The sequence below is a fragment of the Microtus oregoni genome, unplaced genomic scaffold (genome assembly GCF_018167655.1).
Source record: "Microtus oregoni isolate MIOR12 unplaced genomic scaffold, Mior012 000012F_ref0000307, whole genome shotgun sequence".
Lineage (NCBI taxonomy): Eukaryota > Metazoa > Chordata > Mammalia > Rodentia > Cricetidae > Microtus > Microtus oregoni.
Window position 1 is genome coordinate 36030 of NW_024543071.1, and position 18958 is coordinate 54987.

The 18958-nt window shown below is 36.1% G+C and overlaps 1 protein-coding gene across 1 annotated transcript; it reads left to right on the forward strand.

The window, feature by feature from the left end:
- Positions 1-10047: 10047 nt before the first annotated feature.
- On the forward strand, positions 10048-10971 carry LOC121454052 (olfactory receptor 2J3-like). The gene has a single exon (XM_041661253.1). It carries the CDS (start codon positions 10048-10050, stop codon positions 10969-10971), a length of 924 nt encoding a protein of 307 aa, XP_041517187.1.
- Positions 10972-18958: the final 7987 nt, after the last annotated feature.

The window sequence follows — 18958 nt, forward strand, 5'->3', positions numbered from 1 at the left end:
GAGAGGCCTCCCACTGTGCAGTCATTGAAAAGAAGGTCTGATCCTTTACAAAGGACACTTTGCTCTTTTCCAATCTCTTCAGGTCACTGAATCATAGAACATAAAATACAGATTTTAATTTATTTGAGTAAGAACACCTTTTTTTTTTCAAAATATTAAATTTTGTCAGGAACTCAGACAGTAAATTTATGACTTTCTACTTTGAACAATACAAACAGAAATATGTTCCAAATAGCTCACTTGTTCATTTGTCTGTTTAACTCAAGAACATATTCCCTACTGACATTACTTTTGAATCTTAATATGTCTTATTTTCTTTTAGATTCTCAGTACTTTAGATGGATGTTCCTTTTGATCAAATAGAACTTTCTTATGGATAAAATTGCAATCTAAGATAAAAGAGGAAATACCTGTATAAAATTTTGTTTGTCATGGGTTACATGATAACAAATTAAGATCACTTCTAAAATAATTAAAGGAAATTTGGCAATAAACCTTGAATATAAATGTCCTTGTTAAATTGAGTGGAAGAGGATGTTAGTAATTACTATAAAGTAAAAGAAATAAATCACTTAATTTTATTTAATGATCTTAATGACAGTCAAATTATGTTTAATGAATTAAATCAGGGTAAATTATGTTTAACTCTTTATAAATATCTTCTTTTTAAAGATATCATTGTATTATATAGCTCTTTAGTATGAGGCATTAGGTTTTAAAGAAAAATATTAAAATGAGTAGCATTATTAGGGAACAATTTACTTAAAACTGCACTAAACAATGGGCATTTTATTTTTTTATGTATCTGTTAGGGTCATATAATATGTTATATTGTAGTATACTATATGTATTATATTGTGTTATAACTCACACAGACACACACACACACACACACACACATATTTCATTGATCAAATAGATGTCCTACAAATTTTTTCCTTCAGTCTCAAGATTTTTGTTCTTTAAAAAATATTTTCAAAAGAGGACAGTTTCAGTTTTAAGGAAATCAAATATATACTTTAAAATTAGGCTCCTAAAGTTTTCATGTATATTAGGTTAAATTTATGAAACAATTTGGAAAGAACTGATAACTCAAATAACTTTACTATTCTGATGCATAAACATATTTTTTTCTTCATTGCAAATGTTGTCTCTATATTTTTTCCTAAGCTGACCTCTGAGAGTTGCATAGTTTTGAATGTCACTGTCAGTACTGTAGACTACATCTGACTTTTGTAAACTGACTTATATCCTGCAATGGTGGTGACTAAATAGCTCAGTTATGTTTTAGTCTGAATAAATTTATTTGAATTTGCATGTGTGTAATATGCATGCATGTCTGTATTTGTGTTCACTTGTGTGTATAATCATGTGTGTGCATATGAATGTAGAGACACAAGGTTGGTTTCAGGTGTCTTCCTTGATTGCTTTTTATGTTTATTTATTGAAGCAGAGTCACTGCATCCAAATATCACTAATGCTGAATAGTATGGATGGCCAACTTGCTCTGGTCCCAGATATATTCCCATGTGTTGTGGTTGAATAAAATGAGCATCACAGATGATAAGAAGTAGAAAATTAGGAGGTATGGCCTTGTTGGAGTAGGTATGGCCTTGTTTGAAGAAGTATGTCACTGCAAGGGCAGACTTTGAGGTCTCATATACTCAAGTTATGCCCAGTGTGGTTCAGTCTCTTTCTGCATCCTGAAGATTAAGATGTAGAACTCTTAGGTCCTTCTCCAGCACCATGCCTACTTGCATACTATCTGCTTCTCACACCATGACAATAATTGACTAAACCCCTGAAATTAAATATAAGTGTTATTGTGGTCATGCTGTCTCACTACATCAATAGAAACCCTAATTGTTGGGTTCAGGGGGGTCATGCAAATATGGGAACAGAGCACCAAAGTCTAATAAACCAGAAGAAGCAAATTTTTTTTTTGGTTTTTCGAGACAGGGTTTCTCTGTGGTTTTGGAGCCTCTCCTGGAACTAGCTCTTGTAGACCAGGCTGGTCTCGAACTCACAGAGATCCACCTGCCTCTGCCTCCCGAGTGCTGGGATTAAAGGCATGCGCCACCACCGCCCGGCTTTTTTGTTTTTTGTTTTTTTGTTTTTTTGTTTTTTTTGTTTTGTTTTTTTTATTCAACAAACCAGATCACAGGAAAACCAGAAGCAAAAAGAAAAGAGAAAAAAAGAAAGACAAAACAAAACACCCTGGGGCTTAGAAGCTTATCAGCTAGCTGAGACCACAGCAAGAGATGATGTTTGTTAGGCTGTGACAAAAGACTGGTTTCTAATCCCACTTTTTATAGTGGGGGCACCAAGCATTAGGTCTTAACAATGGAATTTTTATAATCTTATCCTGACCCATGGGCCAGTCAATGGAGACCCTAAGAGGGGGAGTGGGTTCTAATGTCAATGGATAACTAGGCAGCTATCATGAAATATGTTTCAGAGGAGATTACAGTGAAAGTCACTAATTTCAAGAAAACAGATGTGTGAATTTTATTTTATTAATTCTGATGAGTGAATTTTATTTTATTAATTTCAGGACTTTAAAGATCTTAACACTTATTAAAATATTATCTTCGGGTATATTAGCTATTTCTTAAACCTTACAATGCTCATTGTTTATATAAAACTATATTTATTAGATCTTAAGATTTCATTGAGCTATAAAATTGAATGTTATAAACAGATTTTGTTAAGGGTTTACTTTTAAAACAGATTATAAATATATATACTTCAACAAATTTTTGTCTCATTATATAATGGATAATACTAAATTCATATGATTTCTTCCAAATATTCTTAGTATAAAACTGTTACTTGTAGGATTTCTTTATTTCTAAAAATCTTATGTTGTTTTCTTTTTATTACAAATGGTTTCAGAATAATTATTGTCTGTAAGATGAGGACTGTGTCTTTTTTCACATTGACAAATGGGGGCATCCTGTGACTAATAGATAATGACCTCTGGAACCTATTAATTTAGCAGACTACTAGCTTTCACTATCAAAAAAATGAGAATGTCATTAGGGCCATCTTGAGCCCATAGAAAAGCTTCCCCTAGCTTGCTGTAACTGAATCTCTAGTGTACCCATCAATATGATTTAAATTTGCCTTGATTTAAAAGTTTTCTTTTTCTGTAAAATTGTAAAACTTCATGGAAACTGCTTTCATATTGAAATGCAGAATTTGGGCTAATCTATATTTGTGTTCTCAGACCATGGTCATTTAAAATGTCTCCAGGATAAGCTATATCTTATCTTCTTTAAGAGTAGAGCTGTAGTCTTATGTCAATAATAACAATACTCCATGGTCTTAATAACTGAGAGAACCACAAATTCTGTGTGAATTTGTGCTATTGTGTTTTGTTTAGAATAACAGGAATTTTTCCTTACAATTATTTACTTAGATCACAAGGAAAGGCCAAAAAAGTCCACTGGACTTCTTTTTTTATTGTTTGTCTATCACTAATAATTATTTTGAATTCTTGAAATTTCAATTTGACAACAAATAATGATAAAATCCATTATTATAATGAACTAGTTTAACATTGAGGTTTAAGTTTTGGTGCTCTGGAATAATGTTCTTATACACTATAAAGATTTGTCACTCATATTGGTTTAATAAAATGCTGATTGGTCAGTATAGAGGCAGGAAGAATAGATGGGGTAACCAGACTAGGAGAATTCTGGAAAGAGGAAAGGCAGAGATTCAGTCACCAGTCAGATGCAGAGGAAGCAAGATGAGAATGCCTTACTAAGAAAAAATACCAAGCCATGTGGCTAACACAGACAAGAATTGTGGTTTAATTTAAATTGTAAGAGATAGTTAATAATAAGCCTGAGCTAATAGGCTAGACAGATTATAATTAATATAAGCCTCTGTGTGCTTCTTTGGGACTGAATGGCTGCAGGACCAGGCAGGACCAAAACTTCTGTCTACATTTCGGGTCTGAGTTTTAGCACATGCAATTTTAATGTCAAATATTTAAATTATATTTGGATCCACATTTCATGTTATTTTATGTCAAATAACATGAATATGTAAAATTTATCTCTTAATGTTTTCAAGAACTCAGGGAGGATATTAGAAATCTCATTGAAATCTATACTGTCTTGTAAACCAGAGTGGTGGTTGGGTCAGAGTTTTAATGTCACCTTGGTTCAACAATAGTGCAGTATCAAGGGGAGGACATTCATGGAAAATAGTGTAACCTCACAAGTCCCTGCAGAGCATTAATTGACTCTTTGGGATTTACACTCCCAATGCTACAGTTAAGGAAATCAATTCTTCTGTTTTTCTAAAATCTCCATTTGGTCTCAAATAAGACCTCTCAGAGTTTCACCTTCTGCCTACAAAAAGTACTTTACTGCCCGATGGGCTCTCTCTTCTGTAGCAGAATCCAGGTTTAGGCACTGCTAGAGCTCTGAAGGACACCAATAACAACCAGCAGGTCAGTCACACAGGTGAGAGAGTGAAAGGTAAGACAACTATGGGCATATGAACAGACTCAAGATGTGAGTATCTGGGCAGTGGTGGTGCACACCTTTAATCCAAGAACTCGGGAGTCAGAGGCAGGTGGATCTCTGTGAGTTTGAGGCCAACCTGGTCTATAAGAGCTAGTTTCAGGATAGGCTCCAAAGTTACAGAGAAACCCTGTCTCAAAAAAAAATCCAAAATACAAAACCAAAACAAAACAAAAAAGATGTGAGTAAACAGGTTTCAGGCATTACTTGAGCACTAGATAATGTTCTATGTAAAAACTCAGAATAGGAAAATTCTAGTCAGTATTGGTGATGGGGAACAGTCACTTTTTTTTTCTCCTTCTTCAACACAGACTTTCAACTTAGAAGGAAAAACTTATCCATGGAACAGAAAGTAACTTTATTTCCTACCCATCCAATATGAAGAAATTAAGTCAGAAGTTTATACTTTACTTATTTTCATCTGGTGTTTGTCTCTTTTCTTAGATATGTTGCTAACTTTTCCTTATAGGAATTCATCAAATTGATAGTGATAACTCACACAGCTGCCGGTTTGTTCATTTTAGTTAAGGTACTCAGTCATAGGGGCTGTTGACATAAAAGTCACCACTGTCGTCTTAAGGGAGTTAAGAGATAATTTACTATGGATCCATTTTGAATGGTCATGGTCTGGCAATAGAGATTTAGGTTACCTCAAAATCCATGTTTCAATGTGGAAGCAGTTTCATGAACTTTTATAATTGTACAGAAAAAAAGCTTTTAAATCAAGGCAAGATTAAATACATTGGGGGATACACCAGAGATGTGGGTTATAACAGGATGGGAGAAACTTCTGTGGGCCGAAGATGCTATCTGATAGCTTTCTTAGCTTTTGGGTTGGTGAAAGACAGGGTTTAGCTAAGTTAATAGATTTCAAAGATTTCTAACTACTATTCATAAGATGTTAGTTCAGAAAGAGAGATGAGCAAGAAGTGACTGTTCTGGAGGAGTAAGACTAGCCCAAGATAAGGTAACTAGCCTCCAGACCGGTAACATTCCAACTGTTCCTGCACAACTCCCATTCCAGTCAGTCAATTAGTCTTTGAAGGCAAGGTTTCTTTTTGAGAACTTTTCTTCAAAGACAAGAAGAAAATTAAGTATATCAAGGGAAGTAATTACAGCAATTGCACCCAAACTTGCCATGAAGTGTTCCCAATCTAAGAAAAAAGTTTAAAACTATTTTAGAAAACTTCCATCTTTAATCAAATGGCAGTAATCACTTCAATTTGAATTATTTTAAAATTTTCTGTTATATGAATTCTTTTGAATTCAGCTATAGTTTTAAAGGAAGTTCTTTCTAAATATTGTATGAACTTGTTTCCCTGGACCCATCACTCAGTGAAATAGGATCGTTTCCTCTAGTTTACTGACACTGTCACACTGCTGCAAATTAGGATTAGGGTTAGCTGAGAAGGCTAAAGACAAGCTGATTTCTCCAAATATTCCTGATGAAGTTTATTTCTATTTCAGTATTTTTCTACAAGTGTTGCACTTACCATTAAGAGCCAAAATGTTAAAACTACAGATTATTTTATTAATCTTTTGTCACTGCTAATTAGGAAGTATCTCTTATTAGTCACAAGAGCATGTAAAACAAAACAGAGATGGGATTGTTGGAGAAGACAAAAAATTCAGTAAACAAAAGATATTTAGGACTGGAGAGATGGCTCAGAGGTTAAGGGCACTGACTGCTCTTCCAGAGGTCCTGAGTTAAATTCCCAGGAACCACATGGTGGCTCACAGCCATCTATAATGAGATCTGGTGCCCTCTTCTGGCCTGCAGGCATACATGGAAGTAATGTTTTATACATAATAAATAAATCTTTAAAAAAATATATTTAAATCCTAGGTCACTCAATAGCTATGTAACAAATAGAAGATTTAATCTTCCAAAGAAAGATTAGAAATTTGCAGCTCAAAAAGGGTCATTAGTATTGATGAATTATGGTTTATGTTTTTAAAAATAAACAAATGTAAGACTCATTAGTGTAACATATTAACTTGAAAAAGCCATTTAATGATTTATAAAACTGGCTATTTTTGTAGGAGAGAGTAATCAAGCATAGTGATTCAAACTTATGCTTGGGATCTAAATATAATATTACTGATTGTCAGTTCCAAAGGGAACCCCAAAATGACAGTCTTCACTTAGCTCAAGCTGGACTATAGAAGGACTCTTGGTTGAGGTATAAAAGCTAACATGCAAAATTCCTCAGGAACCTGTGAAACAGATTTCTGCCCACCAGGAAGGGTCAGTTCCCTCGGCATATATCTAAGTTTACATATTAATGCCCATGCTAGACTCTGAACTCTTTTTTTCCTATTCACATGTACCTGTTAGGTAGTTCAAAGCCCAAGCCAGCATCCTGGCCTTTCCCCCCTCTTCTTCTATTCTAAACTCCCGGTCTGTTCCAGTTCACAAGGTTCCCTCTGCTCAGCATTTTTCTAAGTTTTCTTCTCTAACTCCACCCATGTCTAGTCTGCTTCTTTTTCTCTCTGCTCTGGACTCTTCCAGATGCCTCTGGCTGTTTTGTCTTCCTTACTTACAATAAAAACCTTATCCCTAACCATGGAACAACTATTCAAGGTTTTTTGTTTTTGTTTTTGTTTTTTTCTGTGCACAATTTTACACTTACTTCCCTAAAGAAAAGAATTTTTAGTGACAGCAGCTTAGTCTGTAGCTTGGGTAATTTTCTCCCTCATAGTCTAAATATGTCCTTTCCTCTGTCTTTCCTGTAAGCCTGTCCATAATCTTGGAAGTACTCACTGGACTCTGCTTTCTTATTAAGAACCAGTCTGCCACCAACTTAGGCTTAACATCCATCTTATAACAAAACCAAACTAGGTTCATTCTGTTTATGATTAAACCTCTGTTTCTCAAGGGATGGGCTTTGCTCTACCTGTAATTTTAACTACAAAAAATTTGTACTGCCAGTTCAAGGAATGACAACCATGTCTTTGTTCCAAAAACTTAATTGTCATCTTGCAGCCATACCTTTCAAGAGGGTTACTTTGTTATAACTATCTGTTGTTATGACCACCTTGCAATCAAGTCTTTATTTCAGGAGGTCATTAGAAATAACTTTTTATAATGTTCAGTTCCTATAATCCTGCCTATTTTACCCATAAAATCCCCTATTTGGAAACCACCTACCCCCAAACTTTCTCACATCCAAGACTGAATTCTTCAACTCCACCTTAGGGGGAGGCAGCCCATGTGCATGAATAAAAAAGTTTGCTACTTTTACTTAAAACTAATTACTCGCTTTAGCTAAATCATTTATGATGATTTTGGTAGATAGTTTTTCTCCTCCCATCTTTGGGCTTAATACTTAGACTTTTATCTCTTAAATAATGTCCCTAGCACACATTATAGCACCCTTTCATCCAGACTCCCAATTTTATTAACTTTATCATTTAATTAATACTCATACATTAATATGTCCATAATCTGTGGTTTTTAAAAAATTTCTGCTTATATTATGTTTCTAACATAAAAAACCTAGCATGTAAGTAAGTATATTAAAAATCAAAGCTATTTCTTTTTGTAGGCACTTTTAGTTGAGGTATAATATATCTTCATTCATAAGTATTAATACTTCTGAATGTGTTGTTTTTCCTCTTCTTTCATATATATGTAAGATTATTGAAATTGCAATTGTGTTTCCTAGTACCACATAAGTAGAAAGGTTTTTTCAAATAAAACAAAATTTAAATAATTTACTTGCTATCATCAGACTTGGGAGTCATAAAATGTTCTTCAAGTCAGATTCCCACTATCCATTTTCAATAAACCAAATTAAAAATGGAAAGCAAAAAAATAATGGAGATTTACTCAATGTGATCATATCAGGAAGGGGCCAAGAGATCCAGGAAGGACTTCCAGGTCAGAATCCTAAAGTAAGACCAGAATTTTCTTAGAGAGTGAAGGTTAGGCACATTTAATTAGTCCAGTTTAAGGTGCAGTCCATCCTCCACTGACTGACTCATCATTATCCTGCCTTCAATCACATCCTATAAGATGGTTTGACGAGCTGTTTGAACTATGTGAAATCTCTATCTGGAATATAAGTTGTTTCTCAGGCTGCACCTTTTCCTTCCAAAGCATGACATTTCCAGGGTAATTCCCATTTCTTGGGATTATTGTTTAATGGTGTCATAGTCAGAGTAAGAGACATCAGTGTACTTTTATAATATCTTCATTTCTCCAGGGTAGTTATATTATCATGTAAGTAGAAACTATTAGAAAATGCTAAAAACAAATTTTAAATAATTTATTTGTTATCAAATACCATTTTTGAGTGGAAATCATCTTCCCTCACTCTGTTAGGTTAACAATTGCTCATCTATTATCCTAGAATGAATGAGAACTTGATTTGTTTTCTAAAAAGATATCTACTTAAGGTATAAAATTATTTTATATTTTCTTTTGGCAACATTTTATTGTTGAAATTTTCAAACTTACATAATAGTTACATAAAGAACAAGCAACAGTAATTTATCAAATATATAAATGGATCCTTAGTGTACATTTTTCTGGGGAAGTTTTGCTATTTCGCATATTTATTGTCTATCAACTCAAAATCTATCTATCTATCTATCTATCTATCATCTATCTATCTATCATCTATCTATCATCTTCCTATCTACCTACCTATTTCAATAACATCTATCTATATAGCATCTATCCATCTATTAATCACCCATCACTTTTTATGGACCATTGGGCCATTGATTGCACATGCAAGTATTTCCTTTACACTGTTTTTCTTGATGTTTCTTTCCAAGAACAATAAAATTATTAATGTAAACTCTGTAAAGTTCAAATGTTAAGCAATTTAATAGTGGCAAAATTATCAGTATAAATTCAAACTTTTCCAATTCTCTAAGGAGTTTGAGCTATTTTTCCAAGTGTGTGATCATCTGGGCACCAACTTTTAAAATCTATTTACCCAATTACTTAGTCTTAATTGCTATAGTAACTGACATTTTTGTAGAGTATAGGGAATCCATTTTGTGTTCATTTGAATTTTTCTCATGTTTCTTCCTTACAAGAGTTTGGTTGTGTCTTCTGAGCAGTAGTGACACTTCAGTGACATCATGTTTCAAATTATCGCATCAGTAGCCATGAAGTACTGGTTTGTGTCATCACTAGTGAGCTAACAGTGTGTAGTTATGGAGACATCAGCAAGGTTTCTGTACTACAAAGTTTACTTTGTGACTAACAAGTAATTTATAAAGTTGTATTTTAGAAAATGTAAATAATCTATGTCTCAGAAAATATATCAACAACTTTTGCATTCATCCAGGTCATCTAACAGTCATTCATTTTATACTTTATAGTTATGCTTCTAGCAAATAGGATACTTTTACCTTACTGATTTTAATTTTTTTTTCATAGAGTATGAGTTTGATGATGCTTTATATTCTTTAGGCAACAACTGTGATTATTTTTCTTAACAATCAAGTTTTCTTAGAAGTGAAGATAAAACAAAAGAGAATGTAAACTAGTATGGAAAAAATCAATGCAAGTTCTGAAGGGTACTTCATTCTTCTGGGTTTTTCTAAGTGGCCTCACCTGGAAGTAGTTCTTTTTGTGGTGATCTTGATATTCTACTTGGCAACACTGACAGGAAATCTCTTCATTATCATCCTGTCACACTTTGATTCACACCTCCATACGCCCATGTACTTCTTCCTGTCAAATCTCTCAGCCCTGGATATCTGCTACACTACTAGTTCTGTCCCTCAGCTGCTATTCAACCTCTGGGGCCCACAGAAGACGATATCTTATGCTGGTTGTATGTTCCAACTCTATTTTGTCCTTGCTTTGGGTACCACAGAGTGTGTTCTTTTGGTGGTGATGTCCTATGACCGCTATGCAGCTGTGTGCAAACCCTTGCGTTACTCTGTCCTCATGAATCCTCATTTCTGTCACATGCTAGCAGCAACCTCCTGGATATGTGGCTTTTTGGACTCAGCACTTCATTCTCTCCTCACTTTCTGGGTACCTCTGTGTGGAAATCACCAAGTAGATCACTTCTTTTGTGAAGTCCCAGCACTGCTCCAGTTATCCTGTGTTGACACAAGAGCTAATGAGATGACTCTACTGGTTGCAAGCTCTCTTTTTGTTCTCATCCCGCTCATTCTTATTTTCACTTCCTACGGTGCTATTGCTCAAGCTGTCCTAAAGATGCACTCAAACACGGGATTTCAGAAAGCATTTGGAACCTGTGGAGCCCATCTTATGGTTGTATGCCTTTTTTTCATTCCAGCCATGTGCATTTATCTTCAGCCTCCAACAAAATATTCTCAAGATCAAGCCAAGTTCATTGCCCTCTTCTATACTGTCGTCACACCTAGCCTGAACCCTCTCATCTATACTCTAAGAAACAAAGATGTCAGAGGGGCAGTAAGGAGGCTAATGAGTCAGTAGTGACATTAGCAGTGTGATGGTACATTTCTTCCCCAAGGTTCCCCAGTTCACCCATTCATTGTCCAACCACTTTTCTACTCAAGCAGTGAGACTTTTTTTATAAGTTCTCACAGACTCACACAGTATTATGGTGGATATAAATAAACTTTATCTGCCTAAAACGACTTTTTTGAACATAGCATTGTTAAAAGTCAGATTTTAAAAGCATCAGTTTTATCCTCAGATTATAACTCTAATGAATACAAATCTGATCAGTCTTATATGTGACTTGCTGTATTTGTCGATGAAAGATCTGTTTTTAATAATATAAAATCTTTGTAGTGTATCTTTTAACCTTTTAGTTTCTATGCAGAATATTTTTTATGTTTTACCTTTTATTTAAGGCATAATTAAATGTGTGATACATTTTCCCCTTCATAAACAAGTGTCAGAAGGAATTTTGCTCCGTGTTTTTGATATTCTACTGTAAGAATGAATATAAATTCTTGAATTTATAGCAAGCATATCTGAAGTACATGAAGATTTACTCTTACATATGATTTTTCTATGATGCAACATGTAGCAGTATTATAGAAGGCTGATCATTGTACTATCGTCAATAAGTTGTTTTCTAAAGATAATTTTCCTCAATTTTAAAATGTGTTTTTCTCCTATTTTCACTTTTTAAAATATATAGACCTTTTCTATCTGAATAGATTTTTTTCCTTTGGGATATTGCATAAATATAACATATATGGTATTGAATATCAGACGCATTTGTACAATTGTCTCCTTAAACATATAGTCTTGTAACCTAAAACAGTAACCAAAGTTATCTTAGAGAGAAAAATATAATTGATTTGTACTTTTCAAGCCAGTAACATGAATAGCTTGCTATTTTTCATAGTTATGAATTATTCACTTGCTAAGTAAGAAGATTAAAGGGAAAATTATGAGTGTGTTGTCTATGTATAAACTGTCTTTCAATGACAAAATTTGGGCATGAAATTTTTTTTCTGTTTCTGGGGGTCCATTGTTAATGCTAACCTCAGAAGTATCTACTACTCTGTAACTGCAGCAGAAGTGACATCATCTCCTTTCAGTCCTATAAGAATGTGAAGCATACCACACCAAATGCACACAGTTGCCACTCCATGGAGAGACTGGTACTACAGTTGTTCTGATTAAAAGAACAGTTATGTGTCTGGAGATGCCTGTCTGCTTTCTTTTATTTTCAAGTCAACCACATACATCTTTATTAAAGAACTTGTCTAGCATGAGATAGACTGGGGAGGATGAGATGAGTGAGAAACAGAGGGAGAGGGAGAAGACAAAGAGAGGGAGAGTGGAAAAAAGAGAAAGAGAGGAACAGACTGCAAATCCAATCAGAAAGCCATTGCTCACTCTCATGATACTTGTGCCACTACTGCACCAGTGGAGACTTCTTGCCAGGCAGGAAGTTATTTTATCTCACAGGAGCCATAGCTGGACAAGATTTGTGATTATTTCTTCCAGCACAATAAAATCTGTAAGGTAGGGATGAAGCTTCCAGATCAATACGCGTTCTACGACTTAAATATGTGATGTCTTCAGCAATAGTGTCTTACCATCAAGATCTGGAAGTTAAATAAGAGCAATGTCTATAGGTAGTAATAGTTTAGGAATTATGGGATCTTACTTGCCTACACCTCCAATAGAGGTAATTCATTCTTGACAGTAGGCTTTTTAATTTGTTAATCTGTAATGTCTTACCAGGGCATTGTTGCTCCATTATAGGATAACTACTTTTAACACATACACACACACACACACACACACACACACACACAAATTATGCACTTATATAATTTAGGAAGTTCTGCAGAGGTGGTTTTTTATGTGACCTTTTGAGCTCTTTAGTATTAGTTATTCTTCCATATATTCCTTTTACCTCAGTCCCTATATTTGACCTTTCTTGTTCCATTATTTTAGTTTCCCCCTTTGTATCACTGCGTTTTCTTTTCCATCCCTTAAAAATTTGTCATATACCAATCAGAGAGTTAACAAAAGGTTAAATACAAATGACTGAAAAGTATGTTTAAATTCTTCAATGGATCCCAGCATACTCAGTACCAGGAAACCTGTAGACACTGTATGTAGCACAGATACAGTTTTACCCAAATCCTATACCTGTTTGCTGGGGAAACCCACCTCCTCTTGATCTATCTCCTTCCCTCTGTGACTCTTCAGATCACCCTAGGGACCTTCTCATCATCACAAGTAACCCAAAGTTCCAGAACCCTGCCAGTTGTCCAACTTGAGGCCTCCAGTTCCTTTATCTTTCTTTGAGACTCAAGATCAAATCAGACAAAATTCACAAAATGGAGGTAGGAGGTGAGACTAAAGATCCACCCCTAGTTAAGGAGCTATCAGCAACTAATAAGTGGTGGGAGAAAGACGGTTCATTTTCTTTAAGAGGGTGACCTCTGATGAATTGACATGATGTAGTAAAGACCAATATTCCAGGATCCAGAGTAGCACAAACTGTACTTGATAGGTTTGTAAAAACCAAGACAGGGTGTTGGGAAGGCAGGGAAGTAGGAGACATAGTAGGGGGTGGATATGATCCAAATACATTGTATAATTTCTCAAAGAACTTATTTTTAAAATGTTGAACAATCTGAGACACCAAGAAAACGCAAATTAAAATGACTGTGAGACTTTTGGCTTACCCCAGTCAAAATGGTTAAGATAAAATCATGATGACAAATAGGGGCAAGAAGAACATTTATTTACTGTTGGTGGGAGTGAACACTAGCATAGCCACTATGGAAATCACTGTTGACAATTCTCAAAAGGCCAGAAATACAGATATCATATGGTCCAGGTATACGTTCATCCAAGTTCATTGCTGCTACAGGCAGAATAGTCAGGAAATGGAAACACCCTTGATGTGGGAGGGTCTTCTGTTTTGTGTTGATTTCATTGGTTAATAAAGAAGTTGCCTTGGCCATTGGATAGGCCAGCCCTTAGGTGGGTGGAGTAGACAGAACAGAATTCTGGGAGGAAGAGGGAAGTGAGGCAATTGCCATGCCTCTCCTCTCTGGGTTAGACGCCATAGATCCAGCCACCAGGTCAGACATGCTGAATCTTTCCAGGTAAGCCCCACCTCATGGTGCTACACACATTAATAGAAATGGGTTGATCAAGATGTGAGAGTTAGCCAATAAGAGGCTGAAACTAATGGGCCAGGCAGTATTTAAATGAATACAATTTGTGTGTTGTTATTTCAGGTGTAAAGCTAACTATGCAGGAGCCGGGTGGGATGAAAAGCAGGCCTGCTCGCCTCATCACTACACATCCTAGTGACCATCAGGGATTGATGGATGGATAGTAAAATCATAGAAGATGAAAATAATGAAATATTATTCAGGTGTTAAAACAATATTTTTTTTTAATTTCACATATAAATGGATGGAGCTGGAAACAATCATTCTGAGTGATGTAACAGAGACTCAGAAAGACAAACGTTACATGTTTCCTCTTTTTTTCTGGTTAGTAAATTTGAATCTTTGTATATGTATACCCATTTGGACTGCTCAGATACATCTGAGTTTATATTTCTGATAAAACAACTAAATCTATTACCAACCAGTCTACTCTGTCTCCAAGCCTATTTCTCCTTTTCTGTCCTAGATTGGAAATGACCTAGAAGCTAGAAAATTCACTTTCAATCTCCTTTCAATAAATATGGGAAGTGATTTAGTGTTTGATTTATTCCTCACTTTGCCTTTATACCATTTACACCAAAATTTTCTCTGAAACTACCTTGTCCTGTTTGTAGTTGACTTTTCTTTGAACAGTTTGATCACAGTCATATGGTAGATTCCAAAACAGCTTCCCTTATTGTTGATCTATTGTCAGTATTTTATGCTAAATATGGTAGGAATATTAAACTTAAAACTACCCTTAATATCTTTGAACCATCATGTACTGTGGAAACCTTATAATTTGAGATATGTAAAATAGCACCATTTCTCTTCATTTAAATTTTCCAACAGTCATGGTAGAGTCAACACAATTATATAAATTTTGGATGGCTATACTTTTATATGTGTATATTATGAAATAATTTATTCCAGACAGTCATTATATCTATTATCACACAGAAATTATTGCAGTGAGAAATTTAAGATCTACTATTAGATTTTTGAAGTATACCGTACACTAGTACTAATTATCAGCAGGCTATACAGTAAGTCCCTTGAGCTTACTTTTCCATTGGACTGAAACTTTGTATCCTTTTATTAAAATTTCTCCATTTCATGATAGGACCCCAACCCTGAGACCACTTTTCCTACTGACTAATCCATTGGCCATAGCAGTGCAGCTACCTAATTAAAATTCAGAAGAAATGAGGGTTAACAAGATGAATTAGCAGTTAAAAGCACTTGCTGCTCTTCCAAAGGACCCAAGTTCAGTTCCCACTACCCAACTTTTTATGCTCATAGCAGTTTGTTACACCAGGTCCAAGGTACCTGACATATCTTGCATTTTCCTCTAGTGTTTAGCTCTTTGTTATTCACCAGGTTTAATTATTCATAAATGAATCTAATACCACACAATTATGTAATTCATCAATTTGTTATGATGAAGTTTAACCAATTTCTTGATAAAGTTTAGATTTTCAAGGTTATTCCTAGAATTGCCTTAGCTATTTAAACTGCTATTGATTTAGATTTTGAATGTAATTACATGAAAGTTACATATCTTTAAAAACTCATGTTGTGTAAAAACAAGCTAGTTCTATTTCAGTGTGAAGTCCAAATTACTGATTCTTTCATGTTTTTAAAAGGCAGTCCATCTTCTTACAGGTAAATGCACAGAATTGGCTCCAGATCTCATTACATATTACTTTCTTATTTATCTGATCCAAATATTCAAAAGAAATCTTAAAAATCTAATATGTTTTCATCATTAATTCTACTCTTTATAGAATTTAATGATAAATTCCTCAATTCCTCATAATGCATATAGGTGCACTTATCTTTAAGAAAAATTAACAATTCATTTTGTAAGCATTGAGACAAATAAATTCTATGGCCTAACAAAATAGTCTATGAAAAGCAATTTCTGCTTTATTCTGTATAACACCTTGTCCCTCAAGAAACTGAGAAAACCTAAAGAGAGTAAAGATTTTGTGGAGGTCCAGAAATGTGAGCCTATTTCCATGTTGACCAAAGGTCAAAGAGTTGGAACTTACCTCTAGTTCCTTCAAGGCTATTGTGCTTCTACCTCAAGCAAAGGTCCCTCCTAGATGTAGATCATAGAGTTCTGCTCTACCAAGGTTATTGTCAACAGGTGTCCCTAATAGCCAGACCTTGTACTCCAGGAATAAAAGTAGATTGTTCCTACCTGAAACAAGAGTCTTAGATCCATCTAAGTTCCAGTTCCTTTTATAGAGATAACTTGGAAATCCACCTGGGAAGTAGTTAGCCTACAGAATGTTTTGGTCTAGTGTGTATGCATGACTTGTTTTGTTCTAGCAACAGAATGTTTAACTATGAATGTAGCCAACAAGCTTCAACTGGTGTGTTCATTCCCTTGTATCATGCTAATGTATTCTTTTGTCTTGCTCCTAACTTTTGGGGTCAGGTGTATTTTAAGCAGTTAGAAATTAAATGCAGGTGATATTTCAGTACACTCTGGAATTTTAAAGGTGTGTGCCCCCACCACAAGGCTTTGCCTTTTTATTATAAAAAAGAGATGGGAATGTAATGATCTGTCCAGCCTCTTTAAGAGAAAAGCCACACCCACTCCCTCCCTGTCTGCTCAGGCAAGCTGATCTTCCGCTTCCAGCCTGCATCCCTTTCTTTTCTGTCTCCTTCTCGAAGAGGCAGCTTCTGCCTCTCCCCACTCTCCCCTTTGTTTCTCCTCCTCTTTCTTTCTGTAACTCTTTGATCTTCTCCCCTTCTTTCTTCCCCCTCCATAACCCACAACATAAATATCTAACCTCACTCTGCATTGTGTGCCTATCCATGTCTGTCTCTCGCCCACCTCTGCGTGTCTCCCTACCTGGAACCAGCCGCCTTTGGAGATCTGCTGTGTGGTCTCATGGCATTCCCATCTGTCTGTTTTCCTCATGGTCTCATGTGCCATCCCAGCCTGGGACTGGTTGCTCTCAGGATCCCTGCCCATAGACAGCCCCTGCTTGGGGACCTGCGGCATGGTCTCATGGCCCACTACAGCCACTTGGGACCTACAGCATTTTTATTAATACATTACATCAACTAGCCACAGCCTCTATTGCTACTAAGTGGGTGAAATGAATGAAGGGAGTTTGGCATTTGATCTAGCAATGGCTTAGTTTCTGGCAGTCCATACACATGTGCTGTGCTGTCTTGCCAGGAAAGGCAGCCAGGAAAGTTTAAAGGGCTTTACCTCTCACAGTCAGTGCACAGAGTTGGTCAATGGAAATTACTAGAGGCTATTTGGCCCAAGAGACAAAGAGCCTGTAATGGATAAATCTATGACATTTAACAGAAGAAAGGATTCAGGGATTCTCCCAATTTTATGATTACAAGATTTAAAATGAAAAACCAAGGATAATAAAAATTGGCATGGTTATATCCCTCCCTAAGCTTATGAACGTGACCACAGTAATGGCAGACAGCTGAGAACCTGAGCTAAATTTGCCAGCCAGTCATGGTCTGTGGCAGGACCACTGAAGGTGCCCTGTGACCTGCCCAGATGTAGCAGACTGACTGCCTGGTCCTAAGTACCCAGACAGGGTGACCAAGTGGCAGAGGGAGCTTGGCTTGCACCCCACTGCAGGGCACAACTTCAAGTTCAGATACCAGTTTCCAAGCCTGACAGCAAAGCTGCAAATAAAGTTGCCTCAGGAAACTGCAGTTTCAGGCCAGTCAAGGGTCTGTGAAAATGTAAATCAACAAGTTAAATCTGCCATCTAGGCAGACTTGCAACTCGGATTAGAAAGATAGCTTTCAAACTTTTAATAAAATATCCAATGATAAGACCCTTATTTAAAATATCCCATGGGAGACCTTTACCCACTAAGTGAAATTCTTAAAGGAACAGTGAGCCAAATTCCAGTAAACAATTTATAGAACCTTCTGGACAGGTACTCTCCCAGGTAGAGTATGCTACACAGAAAGAATAAGTAAATTATATTAATTATGATATGCCTTGCCAAGTGTTATGCTAAAAAATAAAACAGTGCTGTTTTCTGAGTGGCTGCAGTGGGCAGTGGGTCCCACAGCAGCGAGATCATGGCAGGCCATGAAGGCAGCCAGTCCCAGGCAGGGAGCCCCCGAGTGGCCCACGGGCCACAAGGGCCAGTGGGTCTTAGACAGGGAGCTGCATGTTAGGAGAAAGACCTAAGGTGAAAGACCAAGGAGGATAGGCATGCCATGCAGAGTGATATTGGATATTTATTTATTAGACTGTGGGAGGAAAGGTGAAAAGGGAGAAGGGGGAAGAGCAGAGAGAGAGAAAGAGAACCAGAGAGAGAGAGAGAATGTAGTAATAAGAGCAGCGGAGCTGCGTCCCCAGCACCACGGCCGCCTGCTAGCTTATGCCCTGAAATAATTACACAAACACTGTATTCTTTTAAACACTGCTTGGCCCATTAGCTCTAGCCCTTACAGGCTAATTCTCATATCCTGATCAACCCATCTCTAATAATCTGTGTAGCCTCAGTCTTACTGGGAAAGATTCTAGCCTACATCCATCCTGGGTTGGAGCTTCATCGCGTGTGCCTCAGAGAGCAGAACTATCAAGTCTGCCCGGGAGAGGGGAGCATGGCGTCTCTCAGCTCACTTCCTCTTCCTCCCAGCATTCTGTTCTGTTTACTCCACCCACCTACATTCTAACCAATAAAATGGGCCAAGGCAGTTTCTTTATTTTTTAACCAATGACCTTCCTCCATCATTTCCCCTTTTTCGGTTTAAACAACAACAACAAAAAAGGCTTTAAATTTAACATAGCAAAATTACATATAACAAAACAG

Excerpts from the sequence above, each read along its gene's own strand:
- LOC121454052 (XM_041661253.1), top strand. The coding sequence starts at position 10,048 with ATGGAAAAAATCAATGCAAGTTCTGAAGGGTACTTCATTCTTCTGGGT.